The sequence below is a fragment of the Aptenodytes patagonicus genome, chromosome 12 (genome assembly GCF_965638725.1).
Source record: "Aptenodytes patagonicus chromosome 12, bAptPat1.pri.cur, whole genome shotgun sequence".
Taxonomy (NCBI): Eukaryota; Metazoa; Chordata; class Aves; order Sphenisciformes; family Spheniscidae; genus Aptenodytes; species Aptenodytes patagonicus.
In genome coordinates, this window is record NC_134960.1 from 20,908,721 (window position 1) to 20,935,285 (window position 26,565).

A 26,565-nucleotide genomic window follows, 5' to 3' on the forward strand; every position below is an offset into this window, starting at 1 on the left:
TTTAAAATTAAGGTGTTTTTCCCCTCTTTCTAGGGGTGATCCCTTTATGTTGCAGCAATCCACAAACCCTGCACCAGGAATTCTGGGACCACCACCACCTCCATTTCACCTTGGAGGACCTCCTGTTGGGCCAAGAGGTAACATTAACAGGCACCCGCTTTTACAAGACTGAAGAGCTTGATTTTATTTTTTTCCTTTGTTTTAATTTGTTACCAGTGTTTTAGAACAACAAAACACTCGCTTTTGAGTGGAACTGAAATACATTAGTCCCTCCCTAGCCCAAGACTGGTACTCAGTTGACACGCTTTCACCTTTCCACCATCTGCTACCTATCAGCCATGTGGTTATGGCTGGCTTTTTAACTATGTTTGATTTCTTTTTTTCCTGTCTAGAAGTTTTTTGCATTGTCTTCCATTTGGCTACATGTTGGTGGGGTTTTCTGTGAGACTTGCAAGAATTCAATGTCCTAAGTGTTTTTCCCCCTTAATTTCAAATGAATTTGACAAATGGATTTGAATAGCAACTGAGAAAATGGGAAGGTGGATCATGCAAGCCTCTTCACAGGAAGGCAGGCTAAGAATCAGGTTCTTGCCTGAAGTTGTTACTTCCTTTGAAGTTGTTACTACCTTTTACATAGTTCAAGTGATTAAAAAGCAAAACTAGTTAATTCATCTAGCTATCTTCACAGATTACAAGTATTTCAGACACTTTAAAGGAATTTTTAGATGATAGATGCAGTCATACTTAATTTCATTAAAATAATACTGTTAATTTTTCAAAACATCTCAAACTTGACTTTGAGCCAAACTATCTGAACTAGCTGAAAGGCTTGTTTCAGGTGTTTCCTAGTAAAATGGGCATTAAATGGGCATAAAACAATTGTTGTTTTAGAACCAAAACTAGGGAGTCTTTTTCTACACCTAGAACCTCAATTGTAAAAAGTGTATCTTAGTTAGAGATCTCACATCTTTTGTGTATGGAGACATTTTGCTGTGGCAAATCTTACTCTAAAACAGGAGAGATTTTTTTTCAATGGGCTTTACTTATTCTCTGCTATTTCTGCACATCGGTAAGTGCAGCTCTTTAATGTTGAGCTGAACAGAACGATCAGGAAGGAGGACCTCAAGTTACAAGAGCTCTGAAATAAATTAACAGCCTTTTCAGACTGTAATGAAATAATTAGTTTTTAAAACACGATGTCATTCTGGTTTAGTACTACAAGTGACTTGCATCTCTTATGAACTTGTAAAGAGACATGTTAATAGCAGCCTTACAGGTTACTAAGCTTGCTCATTCTTTTAATTTCTTAAAGGAGCTGGAAATGGAAATATGCAAGGACCGAGACACATGCAAAAGGGCAGAGTGGTTAGTATTAATAACTTGTTGGTTTCTTTAAAAAAAAACCCACAATTTTATGCAAATATGCTTTTTGTTTGCTTTCATAAGATTTTATTGAATGAATGGATTGTCTTTAAAAGTGAGACTTTAGGATTTATTTGTGTGGAAGTACTGAAGCTTTGGAATAAGATTGGGGTTTTGCTGTGCCAAGTACTCCACAAAATATTTGTTCCAAAACTGTACAGACCCTGTTTAAACATTCTCTTATGGTGAAGCTGTGGGACATGAACATGCAGAAAGGCAACTTTGGCACGGCAGGCATCTTCCTCCGTGCAAATCCCTGGAGGTTCTGTGCCTTTTCTATATGCATCTCATTTTAGTTACTGCTGAAGATTTAAAAAAAAAAAAAAAAAAGTAGAGCAGAGCCTTCACAGACTTTCTTTTTAGGTTAGCTGATACACATTTTCTTTTCATGTGTATGCATGCTTTGTCTTCTGCAGGAAACAAGCAGAGTTGTTCACATCATGGATTTCCAGAGGGGAAAGAACTTGAGATACCAGCTGCTTCAGCTTGTTGAACCGTTTGGAATAATCACAAATCACCTGATTCTAAACAAAATCAATGAGGTAAGATTAGGCCCTTTAGTACTGCTGTTGGTGCTGCTTGGTGACTTTAGTATGCTTACTGTCTGAGCTTAATTTTTGTAAAGGGACTTGCTCAGCTACCAAGCAAGGTTACACACGTGTCACCAAGGTCACATGTGTGAAGGGAAGAGTGACTAGTATGTTTATTTCCAGAAATGCTATAGTACTGCATTTTAACTTAAATATTGTTTAAAAGTCCTTCTTGTTGGTTGTTCATAGCTTTCTCAAAAATACACTATGCTTGCAAATTTTGTTCCTGTTCTACTATTCTCTGAAAACTTACTTGGTCTTAGTTTGTATTATACAGAGTGTCATATTTTGAAGTGTGGAAAAAGCCAATATCATAGAAGAGAAAAAGCAGGAAGCAGTTGAATGTTCTGAATCCAAATCTAGGTGGCATGTAAACAAACCAAATAGTTCTGTTTGTGCACCTAAGTAAAGTATGTGAAATTCATGCCAAGTTCTGCAGGTCAGTTAATGTTGTAACCAAAAGGCAATTTTCATTTTTGATGCAGCTGTTTTTACAGGAAAGCAAGGAAGAGCTTGAGATTTTAAACAAAAATACTAATTCCTGAAGGAGTAGCGTTTAATTTGTTTTTATATGACTTCAGGCATTTATCGAAATGTCGACCACTGAAGATGCCCAGGCTGCAGTCGAATACTATTCAACAACACCCGCACTGGTATTTGGTAAACCAGTCAGAGTCCACTTGTCACAGAAATACAAAAGAATAAAGGTAAAACGCTTCTGCTTTTTTTAATATTGCCTTATTTTAATCTGGGGCAGTCAGTGTTATGAGGCCATTGCATTTAAGTTATTCTTAATTTATGTACTTCTCTGCTGTATCAACTTAATCAAGGGACAGTCACCCATGTATATTTTATGTAGTATGTACTTTAAAAATTTCATTCCTTCTTAATTGTAGAAACCTGAGGGTAAACCTGACCAAAAAACTGAGCCGCCAAAACCAGAACTTGGTCGTGTGATTCACCTCAGCAATTTACCTCATTCAGGATACTCTGACAACGCAGTACTCAAATTGGCTGAACCGTATGGAAAAATTAAGAACTACATACTCATGAGAATGAAAAGCCAGGTAACTGACCGTAGGAACATACACGTGTGAAGATTTGAAACTAAGGTTTTTAATTGTGAAGAAATAATGTGCCTTTAATTGGCGCATGCGTAGACTTTCTGCTCTAGCATACATATGGAAATTATTAGAGGACTATGTAGGTGGTGTTTCGGTATCTAGCTTACTGCGAAATGATACTGTAATGTGAGCTGCTTTAAAAAAAAAAACCAGGCCTCAGCTGTGAAGAGGGTATATTTAGTGTTGAGGCTTAATTTTTTTGTTACGCAGATTTCTGAGTCTTGGAACTTTTTTTAAGGCTGAAAAAACATTACCTATGAAACATGAACAAATGTATTCCACTATTACACATTTCTTTCATTTACCCTTTAGTTTTTATTCTTTAAAATAAACAAAAGCAGTCCTGCTGTGGCTCTTTAACTTAAAAAAAAAAAGTTTGAAGATGGTGCATTGCATGTGTATAGTAAAATGCTTTGGATGTGCATGTACATGATTTCTATAAATACACAGGAGTTTAAAGTATTTAGTTCTAAATTTTTTTCAGCTTTGCTGTCCCAGTTTGTTGCTCCCTTGAGTTAAATAGGAAATTCCAATGCTTTTTCAAAGAGATGAGTGCCTGAATCCCCTAATGCCACACTTGTGGAATGAAAAATTACTAGAATCTATTGTATGACCCCTAGGAAGTCCTCCCTGACCTTATTTCACTGGAAAAATAAAATCCCTTGCTGGCTAAGTGGGATGCAGAAACAACTTTCTTCTATCTGCCAATGATACTCTAGCCCAGATGTGTTTTTAAAAGCTTGTTCAGCAAACTTAGTGTGTCATAGGCTTGTTTCTTCGAGGAACACCTCACAAAGCAGGGCATATAGACCAGCAGCTGCTGCCTTTCTGTTTCAGGCTTCTCTCAAAAAATAAAAATAAAATACTGGGGTAGTTTCTCAGCTACCCTGGAATTCCCAGATGCTTAAGCACCAAATAAATGAGTTTCATTGTCCAGATGCTTTTTATTTGGAATCACATTTTACTTTATCCTGACCTTTTTTTTGCAGATTATTTAAATGCCTGTTGTTTAATTTCAGAACTTTCTATGGGACAGATATTACTGAATTGAAATGCTGGGGTATATAGAGCACTTTGGTAAATTTTAAAATGTACGGCTAGTTTGGAGAAGATGGATATAGCTGAATCTCATAACTTTGTTTCAGCATTTGGAAATGCTGTGGTTTAAGTTAAATAGCTTTGCCTGCAAAAGTGTTGTGTCTTTCATAGTCGTTTTTAATGTGTGTGTGTGAATCTTTTCAGGCTTTCATTGAGATGGAGACCAGAGAAGATGCTTTAGCTATGGTTGAGCATTGTGCCAACAAAGCACTTTGGTTCCAAGGCAGATGTGTGAAAGTGGATTTATCTGAAAAATACAAGAAACTGGTGTTAAGGGTAAGTAGTCTTTTTAGTTTTTTAATTGTAGTTAAAGGTGTAAAGTGAAGACAGCTATCGCTTATTGAGAATTCAATGCTGCTTGTAAAATGGAAGGATTCGCTTTAGTATTTTCTGGCTGCTTAAGTGCAGTTACTTAGCATGAGTGTGGTGTTATGAGGCTTAGAACAAAGTAAAAGGATTTTCCTTTCATATTAAACAAAAACCAAACTACTACTAGAATTCAGATTTTAGAGTAATTGGTGTAGACTTTAGTTAAAATTTCTCCATTTAGAATGTTCTGTAACATGGGTTCTTTTTTCCTCACCCTCCTGAAAATGATCAGTGAGTAAAATCAAGCTGGGTGGCAGAACTACATACTCATATGTGGTATGCTTAATTCTTGGCTTTTCACAGCTGCTGGTCGGTTTGTCCATCTTGTTGTACACATACTCTTGTGTACAGAAAAAAGACAAAATGTTTTTAGGGACTCCTTTTTAAACTATGAAGTATTACAACAGAATGTGTTTCCTGTGTTAGATGCCATCCAAAACTTTTTTTTTTAGCACCAGAAAGCTTTCTGATCCCTGTTGTGGACACTAACCCCAACTACCTAGATAGATAGATTTAGTCTTGCAATCTAATTTTTAAGAATAAGTTTTGTCAAAACTTGTGATGTAACTGCACCTTTATATGTGCAGCTCATATCAAGGAGGAAAGGGCTGGCTGATAGCTTTTTTTTTTTTGACATAACACCAGGGTACTCCTGCAATTATACGACTTTCTCCATCAGACTAGGACACTATGTAGAAAAACAGGAGAAATCTGAACTATCAAGCTGTCTCATAAAATATATAAGCTTTCTATTGTGGAGTATGAGGAAATCTGACTATTGCACATGATCATTCACCAAAAATGAACACTTTGTGGCAAATTCAAATACTTAACCAATGCATTGAAGAGTTTTCCATGTTAGTACCATACAAGTGGAATTTCCTATTCAGTAACTCCTAAATAAGTGGTTTGTCTTCAAAAGCTTTCCATGTAGCCCATTACTAATGATAGGAAGAAAGAAGAGTGTAGAGTAAGACTGATGTGTGCCATTGCCTGCACCACACTGTATCAGTTCATAAACAAAAGAGGAAGTGTATATGGGTTTTCTGGAGCAGGATATCCCATTTGTTTTGTACTGAATAACTGATAATTACTGTGAATAAAGACATGGGATTTCTAGGTTGGTAAGGTCCTATCGAACATAATAGCACTTTATTAATTGGTTGGTAGGTGGGCATGGTAAAAGAGTACCTGTGGATTAACATAATTGGAAGCGCTTGGCTAGATTGTGCTGTCTGGTCTGCATTAATGCTGCAACAGTTGTATAAATAATACTCCACTGTGACTTAAAAATTTTTTTAATTTTATTTTAGATTCCAAACAAAGGAGTTGAACTGCTGAAAAAGGATAAAACTAGGTAATTTCCTATTGCTAAAGCATAATGTTGTTTAAAAGAAATAAAAAAATACCTTAGTATAGAAATGATAGAAAAGAAGTCCGGCAAGCTCTAAGCCCAAATTGTTGTTTGTTATGCCCTGAGATTAACTGTTTCTAATATGCTACCTACCCTCTTCCTCTAATGATGGAGATTTCACAGCCTCTTCAGGCTCCTCAGGAAGTCTTTTCCAGTCCTTAATTAGCCTTGCCTTCCTGCAGTTTAAACCCACTGTCCTGTCTTGTAAGGACAGTTCCTCCTTGCAGCAGCCTTTTGCATATTTGAAGAATGGTATCCTTCAAGGTTTTCCCTCCAACCTTCCATTTTCTCAACTAAAACACAATCTTTTTCAGGCTTGTCTAGAAAAATATAACCTACCTTTTTTTTAGTCATTTCTGGGCTCTCTTCAGGTTTACAAGCAAGTGTTCTTTGTTCTCTACAGAAAGAGAACATATTCTCCAGACAGCAAAGATTCTCCAAGTGATAAGAAGTCTAAAACAGATGCTACTCAGAAACCCGAAAGTGGCAGTGTAGAAGATAAAGTGAAAGAGGAGAAACAAGATGATGCTGCTGAGCCATCGGGCACTAAAAGTAGTGAACAGCCAGACCAAGATGAGCCTAGTTTACTCCTGGAATCTGAAGATGAGCTGCTAGTGGATGAGGAGGAAGCAGCAGCACTGTTAGAAAGTGGCAGCTCAGCAGGAGATGATGCAGATGTTGCCAATTTAGCTGATGTGACTACTGAAGAAAAAAAGGACACAGCTGATGATGTGACCATAAAAACTGAGGGCAATGTTGTGGCCAATCCAGCAACAAAGAAAAAGCTTAAAAAGGTAATCGTATAGCAAGGTACCCGAGTGTGGAAAACCCTGTCTAACTTAAATGGCATACCACAGTACATTCTATTTCAGATCTTTTTCTGTTGGTCTTTAAAACACATGCATGGCACACCTGTCTGAAGAGAAACAGGTGTTAAAGCTCCTGTGAAGAAAACGGACGATCCCATTGGATGCAGCTTGCAAATGGAATCAGTTATAAATCACTGTTTCTGTTTTGACAGGAACTGTTAACTTGTGGGCTTCTACCCATGTCGCTTCCTGGGGTCCTTCTTGCCTTTCTGTTCATCCCTTTTTTGACTGATACTACTCAGGAGCTGTTTTCTCTTGAGCAGTTTCTCCTGAGACTGCCTATAGTCAGTTACTCTTTTGAGCATAGAGTAGAAAAATGACATTCAAAAAATTATTTATTTGGGACTTGAGGCTGATCTAGACTTGGACAAAATTGTATGTACATCTACTCTTTATGCTTAGCCAGAAGGTAGGCAAGTCCATTTGCGTTAGCCAAGGCCCATTTCCAATTGGAGGAGGGGGGGGGAAAAAGTAGTTTCAAGGTGTCTTCAGTCATAGGCTACTTTCTGTGAATTTCCTTTTCTTACCAGATGATCCCACATTCTCGTGGGGTTTTTTTATGTCCTACCAGCTGCTTTTTTCCTGTTTAAATCATATTCTGTTATGTGGAGTAGCATGCAAAGTTTTAGTAATGTTGTTGACTTGGAATATTGTTTTGCAAAAAGTAAGGCATGTTCCTTATTCTTAATGAATGAAGTGTGCATGGTTTTCAATTTTGGGGGTTCCTTCTATCAGGAAGCTAGTTACATGGTGTTGGGATTAATACTGCCAATGCAAACGGCAGTGATTATTTCTTATTATGTGGGTATCAGTTACGATAAACTGCCTCAAAACCCAAACTTGCTTCCTTGAAGACCTACATTCTTAGCACAGAGATGTAAAGCTGATGCTGTTTCAGTACTACTCACGATTGCTGTTAAGCATGTGGAATACTGATGTCTCCATATCAGCAGGAATGTTTCAGAAAAAATCAGAATTCGGACAGATTCACTGTCTTTTAATGAAACTGGATTTTAAGAGACCTCCACAGTTTTGGTGGTTGGTGTGTTTTGGGTTGATTTTTTGTTTGTTTTCTTTAATGCGGAAGCTCCAAGCTTTCCACTGGTTGAAAAAGAGCTCTTAATTCATGGGGTTTTTTATGAACTCTCACACTATTAGCGGGCACAGAAGTGTTCTGGAAGGGCTTTACCTTTTATGCAGGCATGAATTGGAGGATCTTGTGGGACTGTCTCAAATAGAAACAAAACTTGTGCATTCCAAAATGACTTCCAATTAAAATTAAAATACTTATGTTAGAAGGACTTTCAAAGTAAAAATAGAGCAAAAAGATACTGAAATTCTCAAGTTGAAGATCACATGTTGATATGATAAAACAGTGGACCCTCATGATACAAAAAAAACCCCAAACTTACTCTGAAATTGAACACTTGATTGTGGGACAGTGGAGTACATTTAAAAAGAGCTTGTTTTACACTTCTGTATGCTTGAGTAACATTTTGAGTGAGTGAGGTAGGTCTTGAAGGAAGAATTTGAGCATTTTTCCAGGAAATTTGGAGAAGATATTTCTCTTCTGAAACTTAAGACAGTTTGAGGGAAACATTTAAGAATAAGCTGACATAAGGAAAACATTTTCTCAACAGCGATACGTGGGTGGCTTTCCGCGGAGCATGGAAGGTTTTGTCACTCTAGATGAGGTTGGTGACGAAGAAGACTCGGATCATCAAAAACTCCGCAAGTCGGGTTTGGCAGTAAAATCTGCTGGCAAAAACGATGATAGTTTGGCAGAAATCAAGGTAGACAAGATTGAGGAACCAGAGCAGGAAAATGAAACGTTAGAAAATGGAACCAAACCCGAAGATAATTCGAAGGCTGAAACTGTTGACGCTTCCGATACCACAACAGCACAGGATACTGAGAAAAATGCCCATGAAAATACAGACACCCAGGATGAACAGGAAACAAAGATTGTCCAAGAGAAATCTCTTGTTCCAGATGAATTTAGGATTGGGCCATACCAGCCAAACATTCCTGTTGGTAAGGCTGTTTCCATTTCTTTTCAAATATGTCTCTGTGCATTGCAGTAGCATTTCTCATTTCATTTGCCTTTTATTTCTGGCAACGCATTGCCTCTGAGCCTTTCATTTTAGGGCTTCCCACTCTTCCCCCCTTCATCACTCCTCCCCTAACCCTACTATTTTCTTTTTTTCCCTTATTTTCATACGGTTCTCCATAACACTTTCCTTAGGCAGAAATTAAATTGGAAGAGGTATATTTTAGCAACACAAATTCAATTAATAGCACAAATCACAATAGTGGTAATAGTTTAGATTCATACTAAATACTCAGAACTCAGAAACTGATCACAGAACTTTGTTAGTTCTTTTGAAGGAACCAATAAAATGGACCCTTAATCTGAAAGGTTGATTTTAAATTTAAAAAAAAAAAAAAAAGCCTGCACATATTTAGTTATTACTAGGCCCTGGCTTGACTAAACTAAAACAAGGACTTTTAAAGATAAAGCAGCTTTTAATGTAAAGTGAATTATGGTTTTAAGATTTAGCTGAAATGACATATGACATTAAAAGAAATGATGTAGAGTAGATCTCTTAGTTTATTTTGTGGTGTTTACTTCTCTAGGTGTGAATTATGTGGTACCCAAAACAGGGTTTTATTGCAAATTGTGTTCCCTGTTCTACACAAATGAAGATGTTGCAAAAAAGACCCATTGCAGCAGCCTTCCTCATTATCAAAAGTTGAAGGTAAGGCAAAAACTTGTTCATTTTAAATGGCGTGATTCTTTCCTGGGGAATAGATCTGAACGAGACTGGACTGAGGGAAAAAAAAAATATTTCAGGCAGTGGAAATTGGCTTATTCTATAACTTTTAACTGAAGCTAGACCTCTCCAAAACTTCATCTTTTGAAAATAATACAGAGGGATACACATTTTAAAGATGGGCTCCAGCATTTTCTTGGTAAATTTGGATTAAAGAGGGCATTCCGACTGGAGTAAAGGCCAGGCTTAGAAGTAGTGGTGCAGAGTAAATACAGATTACTCAAATCCCTTCCAGTTGTCCCTTTGAGAGTATTTTAACCAGTCAACAGAGCTTGAGCTGAAGTTTTTATATATTTAAAAAAAAAAAAAATCCATATTTGCAACTTCTGATTTTGTGAGCATGTTTTACAATTTCTAATTTGATTAGGTATCACATGATTGCATGGCATGAATGATAATGCTGCTGCTGTATCTTTGTGTACTGTGAGCTGCTTTTAAATACCACCTCTGCGAAAGGGAAATCCTAAATGAAATACTAAGAATAATGCAGTGTTCACATAAATTGATTTCATACCAGTTGATTATTGAGCTGAAAACAAACTCCAGGGGTTCCATAGAAAAGAAGGTGGCATCTCATACTTAAAAGCGTTTGCTTTCTCCCTTGCAATAATAGGGAACCCTAAACAAATACAGAGCCCTGGAAGGCAGATGGCACAAATAAATGTCACAAAGCAAACAACATTATCAAGGAGTAGATCAGAAAATCAATTACCACGCAGAATCTTGTAGTAAGAAAACCCCACCTCATCCATCACCCATAGCTTTTTTTTCTTTTTTTTCCATTGAGGTACCAGATTATGGGACTTTAAAGACTTGATGTGAAAGGGGAAGTGGGGGAAATAATCCCAATCTATTAACTTTATCACTTACTTAAATGAAACATGATTTGATTTGCGTTTTCCAGGGCACAAATGACTAGCGAGCTGCTCTTGAATGACTTTAACGTTGGTGTGGTTTTAGAATCGGGGAAGGAAGGGAGGGGGAAATGCAGCTTTTGTTTCACAACGGCAAGGCACTTCTCTAGCTGGGAGTCTCGTTCACTTTGAGAGCAATGAGAGTAAATGAATAGATGAATTGATATTGCTACCAAATGTCATCGAAATGCTAACAAATTCCTGAAACTTCCGAAATAACCCTCCTCTAGGGAGGGGAGATGTTTTGTCCCTGGTTTTATAGATGGCAAATTCTGACCAGGTAAGTGGCACAACCGCTGTCACACGACCATGACAAAATGGAAAGTAATTCTCTTGGCTTGCCAGCCAAGAAGGCATTAACGGCAGGGCCGGGTACATGCTTGCAGAGGCTGCCATTTGGTGTTTACTGGTGGTGAGCTGTATGTTCGGTGACATAATGATAATGTGGTGCTTCAGAGGAGCTCCACGTCACTTCAGTATATGGAGAAGTGCCAGTCTTGTTAACTGCCAGACCTTTGCAGTTAATATTTACAGATTTTACAACTTGAAAATTGGATTTATGTTTCTGTTATTGATGATGCGACTGTGAGAAACTCTTAAATATATCTAAAATATGGTTGCTTTCTTTTAACAGAAAATTCTGGATAAAATGGCAGAAGACCACAGGCAAAAGAAAGAAGCTTAAAAGGAAGGAAGGATGTAAGGAAAACAGTGGCTTTGTTTTTAATGTTAATCTTTTTTAAAAGCAGTACAAGTAGTAGATGGAAATACTGTATTCTTTTTTGTTTTAGTGAAATACAGTAGGCATTATAGGTCTGTTCATGTGTTAAATGTTGTAGCAAAAAGCATATGCAGTTAAGTTAATGAGAAAAATTTGTTCTTAATGTGAGAATGGCAACAAGTTTTCGTTTTGACACTTCAAGCTATTAAAGAAAAAATCTTGCACCCTTGTGGAAAGCTCATCTATGGGAAGAAAACTTCATTTAAGTGAAATTTACTACTTTCAAGCTTCAGAAATTGTCTTTCAATTCCATTCTCAATAAAAAATAAAAAGTAACACTGTATTTTTATTTTATCTAGAACATTCCATATTTCAGTCTGAGCCTAGCAGATATTTAATTTGGAGTGTAAGGCTGTCATTGCATTTCACTTTTGAAAAGTCTTTAAATGTAAGTTGCATTTTTAAATGTTGAATTGCAGTTTCTTTTAATGTCACTGCTGTTATATAGCAAATAGGAAAATTAGTGATTAGTCAGCTTTACAACTTCGTGATTTTTTTTCCTAAGCTCTTGATAGACTTTCCTATTCAGCTATTCCGTGTATTTTTAGTGAAAAGTAATTGCCCATTCTCCTCTGACCAGTATTATTTCCTTGAGCTCTTCCTGCTTTTACTTGAATCTTGTAGCTGTCGTACATCTCTAGTATATTCAAAAGCAGCATTTGAGTCCTGAAATGTAAAAAGGTATCTTTATATTCTTCACATGTAATTTTTTCATACCTGCATTTTAAAACTGTTTTTGTTAAAATCTGGTTTCGTCAAGAATCTTTAGAACTGTGCTCTTAATGTACCTGCACATGTGATATGTGAACAGGAATTTGCATGTGTAACCTGTGTTTATCTGTAGTTTTTGTTATTTACTGCTTATTTGTGAATTCAGGTTACTAAAGTGATTTACCAATAAACAAAGCTAGGCAACAGTAATTTGTTATAGATGTTTGGCATGTTAACCAATGTGTCTACTGAACTCTTTACTCCTGTGTTCATGATACCACGCTGAAACTCTAGCTTTCTTTTTAAAATTTGCATGTTTTAACACCTGTGATTTAGCAGCTTACTGCATAACTTTTCTTTCTCTTTCCTAAAACCTCTTTCGTTTCCAAACAAATTAAAATATCACTTGTTAAAACACTGGTAGGTATACTCTGCTGACAGTTTCATTTCTTGAGTTTTATGGTATTTTCACTAAAGCTGAAGTTCAAGCCACATCACGTTCACGTGGATAAAAATGACCAGGGACAATTCTTTCAACCCGAGCCTCTTGGCCAACCGGGAGGCTTCAGTGCCAAGAAGGGTTTTCAAATTTAGGAGGCTGAATCTTGATGAAGTTAATTTACTTAAGCAAATACATCTAGCAGACACAAGATGGTGTGCTTTGTGGAAGTAAAGTCTTGATAACCTGTCTTTCCAGTTGTAACTTTCTGCGGTTGCATCCTCACAAAAAGGGGAGGTGTGCAATCCCTTCTGTGCAAGAATTAAGCACAACTTCAAACACCTCCTACTGTGATGGTAGCAGTTTCTCTGGGGACTCTGTATAGAAGTGGTGAAATGCTAATAAGCAGCTAATGGTGCAGATTTTACTTAAACAGCATATCCAAAGTATAAAATCCTCTTGTGCAGTGACTCATTCGTGCACTTTCACAAAGATAAGTTACTGCTTTGTACATGGCACTCATTAGTATGCAATGTTTTGTTTGTGTTTGTATGAAATCAATTAAATGTAAGGCAGTGATATAGTCTTAAAACTACTCTACAGCTTTCCTGTAGAAAAGTGCAAGCAACAGCAGCCCTGCAGTCAGTTCTATTTTGACTAAGTCACAAGGATGTACTTGGACCCCCACTTGCTTATGATGACATTTGTCATTCATCTGTCTCCAAGAGGCTGCTCAGTTAGTTCATCAGCCAAGCAGAGGACCTGACTTCAGAGCAGTCGTTCAATGTTTGGCAGTCATTCCCCTATGGTAGATAAGAATTTATTTTTAAGGTTTCCACCTCCCCCAAGCATTTTGTTTCCTTACAACGTGCAGTTAAGATGAATGTATTGAAATACTGCAGCTCTGTATGTTTTATTTTTAAAGCAGCCTTTCCTTAGCTATTACCTGCATCTTAAATAGCTGTGCAGTTCAGCGATCTTGCACCTAGTGTCCTCAGCCTGTTGTAAATGCTAACCTGTGCAACTGCCGGGGATTAAACTGTAGGAGGATGTTACATCATGTTTAGTGTGTAAACATAAAGAATTCCCAGGCGTAAAGTGTAAAGTAATTGCGGCATAGTCCAACTTCAGAGTCAAACCCCCTTGTTCCCATCAACTCTCAGTTTCTAGTATCGCTGGATGTTGGATGCCTAGTGCATGTATTTTCAAAACCCTGATAAGCTGTATGTAAGTCTTCACACCTGTACATGTGCAACGTGATGCTTTTATACATCAGAAATAAGTCAAACCTAATCTGTTTCTGCAAAATGTCTTCTGTTTACATGCAAAGGACAGGGAGAGAATACATGCCTTACAATAACTTCTGGTGAAAAGAAGGCATCAGAATAGCTTGGTCTTGAGGACGGATGCCAGGAACACGCTTTGGTGGCAGAATAATATGTGGTCTTGCTACGGGCTGCTTACTCTTTGGAAATAATTGTATCTGCACTGCTCTGTGATTTAGATGCCAGCTTTCGTACGTGAATTTCAACTCAGAAGAGTAACCCCTAGAGGCTGTTGCCTCTGCTGTGTGTAGTTCAGCAGAGGTGCAACAAGGCCCTGGGCTTCCTGAACACCGTGGGAAGTAAGTAGAAAGAGAAGCCTCCATTATAGATGAGAAAGCCATGTGTCATGCTGGATTTATTAAAATAGAGTTGGAAATAAGAGCGGTAAGAGCAGAGTAGGTTTGATTTTTTTTTTAAGGATGATCCTTGCAGGGGTATTTTAAGGTTGTACTTGGCTAGAAGGTAAAGCATTTAGCGAGTGTATGACAGGCCATAGAGAAAGCTTTTAGGCCCTGGAAACAAGTTAGTAATGGTGACTAATAAAATCAATAAAACCAGCTTGATTCAAGGGAGAATATGTCCCTGGAAGAGCTGAGAAACCCTAGACTTTCTGTAGAGTTGGTTATCCCTCACTAGCATTTAGGAAGAAGTAAAGGGCTGAGCAGAGAAATGTTAATGAAATTGTTATCCTCAGATAGCCCCAAGGCAGCCTACGCGACTGTTTTGATAGCACAGGAGACTTTCCAGCCCAACAGGTGGGGTCGTGGGGAGAGCTAAGCTGAGCGAGTTGGTCTGTACGTTGCTGGCTCACTACCTGTTCTTGAGCCTGAAAAAATCTGCTCACCTTTGGTAACTCTTTAACCACTAATGGATTTCAGGGTTATCTGTGCAACCTAGTCCTCAGTAACATAGACTTTTGGGCTTTGCAGTTGCACATAGAAATATTTTTCTGCCCTGCCATACATTTCCCAACTTGCTGTCGGGGCAGATTTCGTGCTTTTCATGGTGCTTAGCTTACCCGTCCGTCGTACCGAGGCGGGTGTTGAGCGGAGGTGGTTTTGTGACACTGCGTTTTGACTCCAGATCAAGTCAGATTGCGTTCATCAGTGCCTTGGATGGAACAAAGGGCCTTTAACCCTGTCAGTGTCTAGTTTCTGTGCTTTTTAAGAGGTTGTGAAGATCAGAGGACTGGAAAAGCCTGTACCTAGGCAGAGTATTTGGGAGGATGGGTAAACAGTGAGGAGCACAGCATGGCTCTGATCGTTGCTAAAACCTCCGTGCACTAGTTTTGGCAGGTAGTGTCTGAAGGAGGAGTGATTTCCACCTTAACCTTTAAGAAAAAAGGGGGGGGGGGGAGTCAAAGGAGAGAATAAAAATTGCTTTTTCACCCCATTTTGTAAATAGGGTTGAATTCTCAGCTCTTAACGTAGGTCCCAGAAAACGGCGTTCGGTATTTCATGGTTCCTAATATAGAACCTTAAAAATGCATGAGTGTAGTGGGGAAACATGTGCTTTGTAAACAAGGGTGGTTTTCAGAAAGTAACAAATTTCGTTCTCCCCGCTGAAGCCCAGGACTCGGTGCTTTCCCGAGGTCGGCCCGTGTCCCCAGAGGGAGGCTGGAAAAGGTTCGGGAGCCCTGAGGCACGGCAGGGCAGGTTTTCTCCTGCGGCGACGCTCCCCGACGCCTTTGCCCTCCCCGCGCTGCCCGCTGGCGTGCCCGGAGGTGGCCGGGGCCGCCCACGGGGTGCGGTGCCCTCCCCGCGCTGCTGCCGCTGCAAGCGGGGCGGGTTGGCCCTGGGAGCGGGGCAGTGCTTGGGGACTACCTCGTTATCAGCGGGACCGGCCCCCTCGGCCTCCCCCGGCCGGAGCCCCGGCCCCCCCCCGGCGGGCCCCCCGCCGCCTCCATCCCAGCCGGCGCCACAAGATGGAGGCTCGCCCTGCCCCGGCGGGACTACGCTTCCCGGCGTGCCCCGCGCCGCCACCGCGGCGCGAAATGGCAGCCCGGCGGAACTACAGCTCCCGGCATGCCGCGCGGCCCCCCGGGGCCCGAGGCGGCGAAGGGCTGCGCGTCCCGGCGCGCGGCGCGCCGCCTCCCCGCCAGGGCTGCCGGCCGGGCGCGCCGCGCCTGCCGCCGCTTCCGGGGGAGAAGGGGGCGGTGTCTATGAGGTCAGGCAGGTAGCGGAAGTGACTTCACGTCCGGCGGCCTGCGGCGCTGGGAGGGGAGTGGGGCGGCGGGCGCGGAGCGGAGCCGGCAGCGAGCGGGGGACGAGGCGGCGGCGGCGGCGGAGCAGCTCGGAGCCGGCGTGCGCACCCGCGGCCCTTCCCTCTGCGCGCAGGTGAGGCGGCGCGGGTGGAGGCGCGCAGCCCCGGGCCGCTGCTGCGGGGGGGGGCGGGGGGAGCCGCCCCCTCCCCTGAGGCGGCGCCGGGCGGCGGCCCCCCCTCACCCCCCTTCCCCCGCCCGCGGCGGCGGGGCCTGTGCGGTGGGGCCGCCCCGTGGCGCCGTCTTCATTGTCTCCAGCTCCATCCGGGTCCTGGGGGGGGGGGCGCGCTCCGGCGGCGGCGGCGGCGCGGGGCCTGACGGGACGGAACCCCCGCCGCGGGGGCGGCCCTCGCGGGCGAACAAAGCGGGGGGGGGGGGCGGCCCCGCTCCCGGCCGCGGAGGCGCGACGCCGCGAAGGCCGCGCCGGCCCGTTGGGCCCCGGAGGCCGCGGGTCTGGCGGGGTGGGGGCGGGACTGGAGCCAGCCGCGCCGGGAGCTGGGGGTCTGCGATTCCGGGGCGTTTGTCGCCGAGGCGGGTACGCGGCCGGCCCCGGGAGGGGGTAGAGCCCGCCCCGCCACCGATAACCGCGACGGTATCGGCGGAGAGCGAGCGGCGGAGCTGAGTTTACCCGCGCGGCCCGGCAGGTTCGCCCGGTTCCCGCTGAAGCGAAGCGGCTCCGCGGGCGTCGGCGCTCGCTGTTACTGAAAACGTCGGCGCGGAGGAGGGTGTCCCGGGCGGCGAACCCTGTCCCCCTCCGAGGGGTTTCGCTGGCCGACGTGCCTGCCCGGCTCCCGGCGGAGCTGCTGGTCTCTGCGAGGGCTCTGCTCTTTGCAGCCAGCCTCCTGGGGTTGTGGGGTTTTTTAAGTCTCGGTGCTGGCTTGCTGTGTAAACGAGTCGGCCGTTTTCAAGTAAACTCCAGTGCAAGGCTTTGAAGTGTTTTTATCAGATAGCATTGGCATCCCTCATGAATTCGGTTGAGAAATCTATTTATTATACGGAGTATAATCAGTTTACTTGATAACTGCCACTTGCTAATCTAATTAGATAACAAGAAACTTGGCCGGCGCTCCTGACTCACAAGAGTAATCGCTAGTTAATAAACAAGTAACACCATCTTCTACAGAAGTACAAAGCACTCCCTGCTGCACTAAAACAGCTTTGCTGAAACTTCAGCTTATGCCAAAACCCGATCGTGCTGCTTGCTGTGCTCTGTTGCTTCGGGATGCTTGAAGCAAATGTCTTAATTTCCCCCCCCCCCCCTTTTTTTTTTTTATCAAGGGTAAGGACCTGGGTTTTGCTGTATGGAATTAGGCCCGTTGACGTTATCTTCCGAAGTAGGCAGTAGATAATCTTCCGTGATCGGGGTTTAAATGCAAAATCTTCAATCACAAAGCTTTGAATTTTAATGATGGTTGGTCTAGGGCTCTTTGTGGCTTTAAACGCAGCAAAATTCAGAGAAAGAGGTAAACTAATGGACCTTCATGATGTTCTGGAGTAACGAGTTTCATACAGAAAACGTTTTGAGTCAACCAAAAGGCCTGTTGTTACAGGATTTTTAACTTCTGACTTCATTCCTGAGATAAAAATCCTATTTTTTTCTGTCTTTCCATATGCACTTACACTGTTCTTCCTGTATCGCCCCCACCCCCCGCCAAAATCCCAGAATAATTTGGGGCTGGATCTCAAATCATACCACTGTGGTAGAATTCTCCATATTTTCTGTTCCTTAGCACTACTAATGTTCTAGTTCCTGTTCGAGTGTAAGGAGCTTTGAGATCCTCTGCTTTCCACCTACTCCCAGATGGAAAATGTATTATTTTTATTCACGGCAGTAGTGTAGCCTGTCACTGCGGCTTGTTTTCTGCAGCAGCCTTCTTAGACTGTGACTTTTTGCGAGACTGAACTGGCATTTGGCTCTCCTCCTCAGAATTGCCTGTAGCTCATGACTAAAAAGCCTGTATCTAATACGGGTGGAACGAGACTAATCTTGGCCTCGCAAATGAGCATAGAAAGCCAGCAGGTTTGTATCTTGAAACGGTGAAATGGAAAGCTCCCTAGACAGTATATTTTATTACAAGTTGCAGAAAATGAAATTACAAGGAGTGCTGTGAGTAAGGGACTGGCCTGGGGCTTCCTGACTGTTCATGCAGGAGAAGCGTTTGTTGACGTGTTTTCCTGTGGGAAAACATTAGCGGACTTAGGGCTTCATCAGATAAACTTCAGGTATTCAGGTTGAGCCTTGGATCTTTCTTTAAGATAATCATCCGCATCGTCCTTGGGCAGTAATGGAAAACATTGTTTCAGTCCAAATGTGAAACACTGAACTTCTCTTCCCTCCCTCCTAGAGCAAATAACCTGTGTTCTACAGAACACTTAAGAAATTTGAAAACTAGCCCATGACTCAACAAATTAACCTTTCAAGCTTTTACATAAACAAGTAGGGTTTGGGGTTTGGTTTTTTTTGAATTACCTTTATGGCTTGTCTGGGTGCAGTCGTCTTTGTACAGAAGTTGCCTGGAATTTGGCCTGAGTACCTTACACTGCTAATGCAGTTATTCACCTGTAGTGTAAATTGTTGGTGTGCAGGAAGCCCAGTGGAATATTAATATCAAGATCCACTCCACAAAAGAAAAGGTGAAAAACACTTGCCAGTAATTTAAAAAAAAAAAAAAAAAGAAAAAAAAATAAGGCTTTTTAGACTCTGAGGTCTTTTATTTCTTTTAGTCCATCCTGTTTGTTAGCTTGTGAACAGCTGAAGTTGCTTAAAGCAATTTCAAGCTTGAATTGGGGTGTTAAATGCAGTGTCCTTTCCTGTTTTATGTTAAATGCTGCCAGTAATGCTTTGCAAGTTTGTTTTGAAAGAACATCAAAAAGAACCTGTTTTCTCTTGCTAGAATACCCGGGTTCTGCTCTCATTTGTTGTACTTCCTAGGGAGCTAAAGTGACTTCCGTACTTGGGTTTGCCTTTGATTTAAAAACCTTGAATAGAGCAAACCAGGCAAGTTCCTTTTTCTTTGTGCTTTTCTTAATTGATCATTTGGATGTGACAAGCCTTTGACCTGGTATTATCAAGAGTACATTTTGAACCAAAACTTGCATTAATTCCATAGATAATAGGACCAGCTGAAATATAAAGAGAAAATATGAGCTGCTACGTGATAAGCCCTTGCACTCTAATAACAATGGAGGCTATATTTTGATACCCTCTTCTCCGAATAAGTCATTTTTTGATATGCAGACAATGAGCTAAAATGTTGATTTGAGAATAAAATAAAAATATTTTCACTCACTGCTGCATCGTTTCATTGCGAATTTTTAGCACTAGAAAAACGTTTAAGTTTGATTATTTTTTGAGCTCATTGCCTCACATGCTTTGTGTACTGTTAAAAAAAAAAAATTAACACTGCCAGTATTAGTATCTAAAAATACTCAGCTTTTCCAGTATTGATATCTGTACTTAAGCATGGCGTAGGAAAACCAGCATCGTCTCATTTATTTTACAACGCAGATAAGATTTTCAAGTAGAACCTAGGCTGGGAGCAGACTTGGGTCTCTGAACTCAGAGTTACAAGCTTCACGCAGGCTTACGAGCCTGGCGGGAAGGCTGCAATACCATTCGTATGACAAGGGTTCAGACCAAATTTAGGTTTTGTCCTGCTTTTGGTTGTGGTTAGGTGGAACAAAACATGCTTGCCAACTGTACCTTCATTCCTTGAGTTCGGGACATTGCGGTGTCGCGTATCGTGGACGCGCAGAAATGTTGAGTGCTCTCCAGGCGTGACTCAATCCGTTTTAATGAAGTGGGATGAGAGGCAAGCACGTACTGTCTTCCAGTGCCTTATGATGTTGTCTTTACCTGAAGCTTCCCAATCAGTGGGCTTGTGCTAATGAAGTGGCTGTAAGAACTGTTGTGCCACCTTGGCTCTGTGAGGAATCGGTGCGTAATGGTTTCTGCCTCGCTTGCAAGGTTTCCCAGCGGTGAAATGGCCGTGAAAGTTGGTTCATGCAATCACATAGGACATCCTGTAACTGAATCTGGGTAGGCTAAAAGTCATGCCAAAGTTTCCCCTGCCATGGGTATCCTTGGAAATTGCCCTGAAGCGTTGCCCACCCCCTCTGAAACAGTACGGACGCTGGGCAGTTCATTTCCAGGGGAGTTTGTTGAAACTCAGGTGGGAGCTTTAAAAGTATTTTGGAAAACAAATTTTTCTTTTGTTTCTTGAATGTTGCCTTAACTACTGGCAAGTACGCATGCTTTCTGGTTTTTTCTGTCGCTTTTCATTGGCCTTGGTGCTTGGCATTTGCTGATTTGGTGAGGTTTAATTTGGGAAATTAACTTGTGACTCGAATCTGCCTACAGTGGAAACGGCGTTTCTGATACTCTTGTTGCGATTAGCAGAGCTCCTCTGCTGCAGTCGTGGTAAGGCTACCCGGAGCCTTCAAATACAGGTGCAGCCTTCCCTTGGGCCGGGCTTATGCAGAAGCAGGGTGATGGGCGAATCTGCACAGCTTTAATTACTGCATTTCCTAATTGCAGACTTCGAATCAAAGACGCAGCCATGAAAGATCCAAGTCGCAGCAGTACTAGCCCAAGCATCATCAGTGAAGATGTGATTATAAATGGTCATTCTCATGAAGATGACAATCCCTTTGCGGAGTACATGTGGATGGAGAACGAAGAGGAATTTAACAGGCAGGCAAGTCATTTCCCTCTATAAATGTCTTGTGATGTGCTTTACCACTTTCTAGCTGCAGGGAGAGGTGCTGTGGCTTAGCAACCGGGGTGCAAGACTGGGAATCCTTTAGAGATGGGGGTTTTTAGATAGATTTGCTAGAGTAATCCTGGGGAACAAACAGATCTCGGTTTCTCCGGCAATAAATACTTATTTTCTGTAATCTTGGTGGAAAACATGGGAAGTGCAGCATGTTCTAATGCATCCATTAATTCCCTACTTCTGCAGGAGGGAGGAAAAAAAAAATAGTTGACAGACTTCATGTGGCACGTTGGAAGGGACGGGTCTTGCTGGGCTGCTGAGCTGTGGTGGTTTTACATGTGCAAACATGCCGGCTGTGGTAGTTCTGAACTGGATACGTCCAGGTGCATACCTGGCCTTCTTGTTTCTAAGGGAGTTGGTGGACATAGCTGTTGGGTGACAGTCCTGTTCGTTGCTTAATACTTCAGTGTCTTACAGCTGGCCTTCGCAATCAGGTTGGAAGGAAGCCTTAGCTTCATCTTTCACCTTGCATCAAGACACAGTTCTCTCTCCTGCGGAGGATGGGAACAGCCTACTTCTTTCCACCGCCCCTTTCTTAATCAAAACTTGATCTTTGTACTCAAGTAGCTGTTTTCTCTGCACTCCAGCACAGTATGGCTTCTGAAATAGGATATGTCTGCTGCTCTCTCTTCAGGGTGCCAGCAGGTTGCTCGCAAAATCTAAATTCTCTTGTGCATACGCCAGGATGGTCTCAGTGTCGTTTCCCGTTTGGTGGGTTTTTCCTCCTGGGGACTGTACTGTAGTTAGTATACGGGATGTGTAGTTCTTGGGGAAGGAGCTGAGAGTTGTGCCGTGAATAAACTATTTTTCAGGTATGTGCTTCATTTTCAGAGAAGAGGGAAGATGGGAGAATGGTCTTATTTCAGGCAGGCAAACACCATGTGGCAGCCTGGTCGCCTGCCGCTGCAGGCACGTTTCTGTGTGGGTACCTGAACGAGTTAAACTTGGGCTGGAAAATACAAACAGGCAATGTTAATTTCGAGACATTTGGGGAATTAAATGTTATTTAGTACTTCTGGAGCTGCCATTGGAGGCACCTGTAGCTGTACAACCATGTAACAAAAAACCTGGAGCCGGGAAACCCCTGCTGTAATACTAGCTTGTGGCTGCGTGCCCACGGCTGCCTTTTACCGGCACGCAGGACGGAGACAGTGCCTCCCTCACAAGAAGGATTGATTGGAGACCGCCGTCCTTGCTGGAGTGCTTTACTGGGGAAATCACTAAGTCGGTGTTTCGTGCGGGGTTTGAATTGTCTGGACAGTGGCTTAGAGCATATGGTGATGAACTTGGGTGTTAACTTTTTTGATTTGGTCTCTGTGGTATGTAACTGAATTTCCACTTGAGGACCAAGTATGTGTTTGATTTCATAGTGAAGGATAGACAGGAAAACTTGTTTGAGCTTCCATTGAGTGAACTTTTAAATCTGTCCCGAATCATTTTTCCGCTCCCTTGGGTCTGGCAAGTTGTTCACACCAGCTGCTATTTCCCTGTTTTCCACTCCTAAGTACTGCGATGCAGGACATGGAAAATTTATCGAGATGAACTCCCTCCAAAGCTTGTTTACTGAACAACCAAGCAAAACTTTCCTTTAATCTTTTCAATGTGTGTCAGTTCTGCATCAGTTGATTTGTCCTGCTTATAGTACAGCAGGTCAGCATTCTTAACAACTGCTAAGATCATGTGGAGTTCCTTAGGAGAACTACATTGCATGAACGCGTAATCTACAGCCGAGGAGATGCTGCTTGTTCCCCGTTCCAAGTGACAGGCAGTGGTTATTTTTTTCCCAAGAGTCTTGCAGGACACTTTCCTGGGGAGTGTGTCTGGCTGCATGTGTTGTCCCTGGTTCCCTTCCTCATACTTGCAGTGAGTTCAGTCCAGGCTAGTTGGTGCAACTGAAATTTTCACTTGGAACCAACATTTTCCTTCTCCTTGAGCTCGTAACAAGCTGCAAATGGAACAGCTAGGGCTGGGGGGTTCTCCTGCCATTCCCTTTTAACTGCAGCCCAAGTTCCTGGGACAAAGCACTTTTCTACATTAAAAAAATCAAAGCTGATTGCCTTCCTGCAGCACAAGCGTGGTGTTCTGCTGGAAGTCCTATTGCATAGCTAGAAAGAAGGTCAGCTAGGTCCACAAACCTTGGAATGAAGACACAAGCTCTCAGTAAGTTTGTTGACGAAGCGGTTTCTTCTCATTGTATAGATCGAAGAGGAGTTGTGGGAAGAAGAATTTATTGAGCGCTGTTTCCAGGAGATGCTGGAGGAAGAGGAGGAGCATGAATGGTTTATTCCAGCCCGTGATCTCCCACAAACAATGGATCAAATCCAGGACCAGTTCAATGACCTTGTTATCAGTGACAGCTCATCGCTGGAGGATCTGGTGGTAAATTAGTTTCTCATCGTATTTCTAAAGCTTGACATTTCTCTTTGTCCAAGGCTGATTTTTGTTGCTGATAATGGCAAGAGGAAATCTTTTACACGTAGGCCAGAGACTCTTAAACCATGCCTGGGTATGATGGAGGGGGAAATGTGGAACGGTTGGGTGAGGGATGTTTCCTCAAGTGACATGACCTATTCAGTGGTTTCCTTCATAACCACACGGTGCCGTTCCTAGCCCATGGCATAAATTCAAGTGGCTTTGGGTATGCGTAGTATGTTGTGGAAGAAAGGCGGTGAGCGAAGCACGCTGACCCTGTGAAGTGCCATTTGGTGACAGGACTGCAAAAGTTTAATTCAGCATCTGTCAACACTTCCGTGTTGGGTAGGTACGAGCCACTTTCTAAGGTCTGGTTTGGATTGTAGCAGATCTCTTTGTAGAAATTCTAAGGAAGGGGAAAGCAGCTGAACTAGGATTATTTCCCTCTTCCTTGCTGTATGACTTCTGTCCAGAGCTTAAGTAAAAGGAAAGGGCAGTGTGTACATATTTTCCCTAACAAAATACGAAGTTAGTGATACAGAGTACAAAAAACCACACCGTCCTGTCACACAACTGCTGTGAAATGCAGATGCAAACCCCTACTTTTCCAAGCTTAAGCAGCTGCAGGCAGCAGTTTTAGACTCAATTAAGAACACACAAGCCTAATCCTCCATTTCTTTCATAATAAAGAGCTCATGTTGAAGATGCTGGCTGCCCACCTCTAACTGCAGGACGTTGTAGAGCAGCAGCTTGCCAAGTGGGAGGACAGGGTAGTCACAGGCACGGAAATGTAAAAAATCGATACACTGCTCATATACGTTAAATTCCCAGAAGTGGCTTAGGTTCCTGGAACAAGTCTCCTCTTGCTTAAATAAGCAAGATCTAAAAACCTCACGGCACGTTTTAGCAGCTCAACTTCAGAAAAAGCTATTTCAGCATTAAGCAAAGTTGCTGTATTTGATGCATGCCTGTGGTTTTCTTGTTTCTTATTCCCTGAGCCCTCATCTGACCGAAACGTCCAGGTGGTGCTAAGGAAGGATGGATAATTCAGGTGCTAGCACAGAGGAGTGGGCTTTTCTGGTGATTATAGAGGCTTTTGGTATATGCAAAAACCCTGTTCTATGCCTGACTGTTACTCTAAGTCCATAAACTGTTCCTAATGCTGTCCGCCTAGAATTGTATTTGGCTTGAAAATAGAAGATGAAAACGGTGATTCAAGTAGACTTCTGTTTTTCCCTTCCTCAGGTCAAGAGTAATCTGAATCCAAACGCAAAGGAGTTTGTTCCTGGGGTGAAGTACTTAAATATTTGAGTAGACTGGGCCCTCTCTCGGTGGATGTAGCACAATTTCCACACTGTGAAGCCAGTATTAGAAGATTTAATTGTAAAAGCTCTCTCTTCTTGTCACTGTGTTACACTTATGCATTGCCAAAGTTTTGTTAGTCTTGCATGCTCAATAAAAGTGCTGAGACTGTTATTAAGTAAATCTGTCAAAAGTTTAATGGAAACATAATTGGACCCTGGCTCTCTGCAAAGGAGGCGGTGAGGTAAGAAGCACCAGTCAAGTTGAGACAAAGTACCACGTCTATAAAACCTTCTGCAGACTCTGTCTTTTTAAATCGGACTTGGAATTTGCTAAGGATGGTCTGTTTTTAACTAAAGATGTGTTAACTGGTGCTAGTTTGCACCTGATAATGCCTTAACTTAAAAAAGAAAGCAAGGAGATCTGATTGTTATGCAAATTAGCTAACTTTCCTTTGAAATACCAGTATTGTTACTAATGTTAATTTTTCCCCTTAAAACCCTCATGCTCCTTTTAAGCAGCATGAGCTTTAACAGAAATTTTACAGACCTGTACAGAGTCGTAGATCTCAGCTACTGAGCTAACATCCAGGTGATGGGAAGGAAGAAATTCCCTGTACTTCGCAGTATGTTATCATGTTAGAAACGTTTCACTTCCTGATTATGTTAAAGGAGATGTGAGTTTCATCACAGTTTCTTCCAAGAACCCAGATCCGTACATAGCACTGCCTATGTAACTTTTAGCGTACGACTTTATTATAGCTGGATTTAACCGAGACAACCCTAGCATTAGTGATTTGAGTGGTGCTTTTCCCTTGCTTTGTTTAATCATCACTACACAATAGTCTACAGCACAACAACTTTTTTTTTTTTTTCTTTTAATAAAGCTAGAACAGTTTTGGCTTCTTAAACTTCATATTCGGGTAGGTTAAGCTGCCATACGTGTTCAGTGTGAATAGTGTTTAAGTTGAAAATATTGTAAAAAAATTATATTTTTTCAAAAATATTTAAAAAAATAAATAATAGTAGAACTGACGTGGTGGCTGTCTCATGAATATGCATCTGGCATGGAAACTCCTTCGGCAACGTGCAGGGGAAAGGGATGACGTTCTGGGTACGGGGCCTGTGGGGCCGGTTGTAACACGGTAGCCCCAAATACGCATCCGAGGTGGGACTGGGACTGCTCTTTCAGTTCTTTCCTCCCGCTTTACGCGCTTGCCTGGGCATATTTTCCTTCGTTCTCACCGCTGCTAATCCCGGTTCAGCTCCGCTGCTGCTGCTGGCAGCACGGGGAGGTCCTAGTTAGCAGCCGATGGCACTGTATAAAGCCCGCTGCCTGGCGCCTGCAGTCGGAGGCTTTGGCACGGTGGCTGTTGGAGCTGGGGTGCTCTCCGTCCCGTAAACCCGGAGCGCTGCAGGAGGGTGTGGGTGGGTTGGGTGGTGGATGTGGTGACGGCCTCCGGCAGTCCTTGGCTACGAGTCTGATCCACTCTTCCTTCATAACTTTGCCCAGCCTTGCTGTTTATCTTTTTTTTTTTTTTTTTTTTAAAAAAAGCTCTGGGAAAACCAAATGGAAACACTTCAGAAATTACGCGGTACTGCGGAACGGGAGGAGTGAGACGAAGCCTTTACACAGCTGTTAGCCTACAGCGTAACCACATCGCTGTGTCAGTCTTGCTCCAGGTGGAAGAACCCCTCGGAGGACTTCAGTCAGGCCAACTCATTTTGCTGTTGCTCTGCAAAATGTTAATTGCAATTATCCCAGGCCCCTTACTGAGCGTTAACCTTCCCCCTTCCCAACCTTCTGAGATCTGCTGGCCTTCCTGGAAACAGCAAAACTATTCTGGTGTTTCCACTGACTTGGAGATAGTTTAGGCTCGAGCACCTAAAGACAGAAGGTCAGGAAACAACACGCTACCGTGCCCCG

At 42.4% G+C, this 26,565-nt stretch overlaps 2 protein-coding genes across 8 annotated transcripts in view; both read left to right on the top strand.

Moving 5' to 3' along the window:
• Window positions 1–12,549, top strand: part of MATR3 (matrin 3) — a 28,389-nt gene extending 15,840 nt beyond the window's left edge. For 6 of the 7 annotated variants that reach the window (XM_076349668.1, XM_076349665.1, XM_076349664.1 and 3 more), the window contains 11 exons: window positions 34–137; window positions 1,313–1,365; window positions 1,839–1,964; window positions 2,594–2,719; window positions 2,909–3,079; window positions 4,379–4,510; window positions 5,917–5,960; window positions 6,421–6,811; window positions 8,527–8,920; window positions 9,524–9,645; window positions 11,269–12,549. In XM_076349668.1, the coding sequence (XP_076205783.1) occupies window positions 34–137; window positions 1,313–1,365; window positions 1,839–1,964; window positions 2,594–2,719; window positions 2,909–3,079; window positions 4,379–4,510; window positions 5,917–5,960; window positions 6,421–6,811; window positions 8,527–8,920; window positions 9,524–9,645; window positions 11,269–11,319 (1,714 nt within the window). In that variant the 3' untranslated portion in view covers window positions 11,320–12,549. The remainder of the gene's footprint in view (window positions 1–33; window positions 138–1,312; window positions 1,366–1,838; window positions 1,965–2,593; window positions 2,720–2,908; window positions 3,080–4,378; window positions 4,511–5,916; window positions 5,961–6,420; window positions 6,812–8,526; window positions 8,921–9,523; window positions 9,646–11,268) is intronic. The other variant, XM_076349667.1, reaches the window with a different exon arrangement.
• A 3,572-nt stretch (window positions 12,550–16,121) lies between these two features.
• PAIP2 (poly(A) binding protein interacting protein 2) lies at window positions 16,122–25,673 on the top strand. Its single transcript, XM_076349855.1, has 4 exons — window positions 16,122–16,226; window positions 20,688–20,847; window positions 23,125–23,304; window positions 24,583–25,673. Exons 2-4 carry the CDS (start codon window positions 20,710–20,712, stop codon window positions 24,646–24,648), a joined length of 384 nt encoding a protein of 127 aa, XP_076205970.1. The 5' UTR covers window positions 16,122–16,226; window positions 20,688–20,709; the 3' UTR covers window positions 24,649–25,673.
• The last annotated feature ends 892 nt before the right edge of the window (window positions 25,674–26,565 follow it).

Bases quoted from the DNA above. Each gene is read 5' to 3' on its own strand.
- PAIP2 (XM_076349855.1), top strand. From the start codon at position 20,710: ATGAAAGATCCAAGTCGCAGCAGTACTAGCCCAAGCATCATCAGTGAA. The intron at 20,848-23,124 runs GCAAGTCATTTC...CTCATTGTATAG, and splicing joins AAGAGGAATTTAACAGGCAG to ATCGAAGAGGAGTTGTGGGA. The intron at 23,305-24,582 runs GTAAATTAGTTT...TCCCTTCCTCAG, and splicing joins CATCGCTGGAGGATCTGGTG to GTCAAGAGTAATCTGAATCC.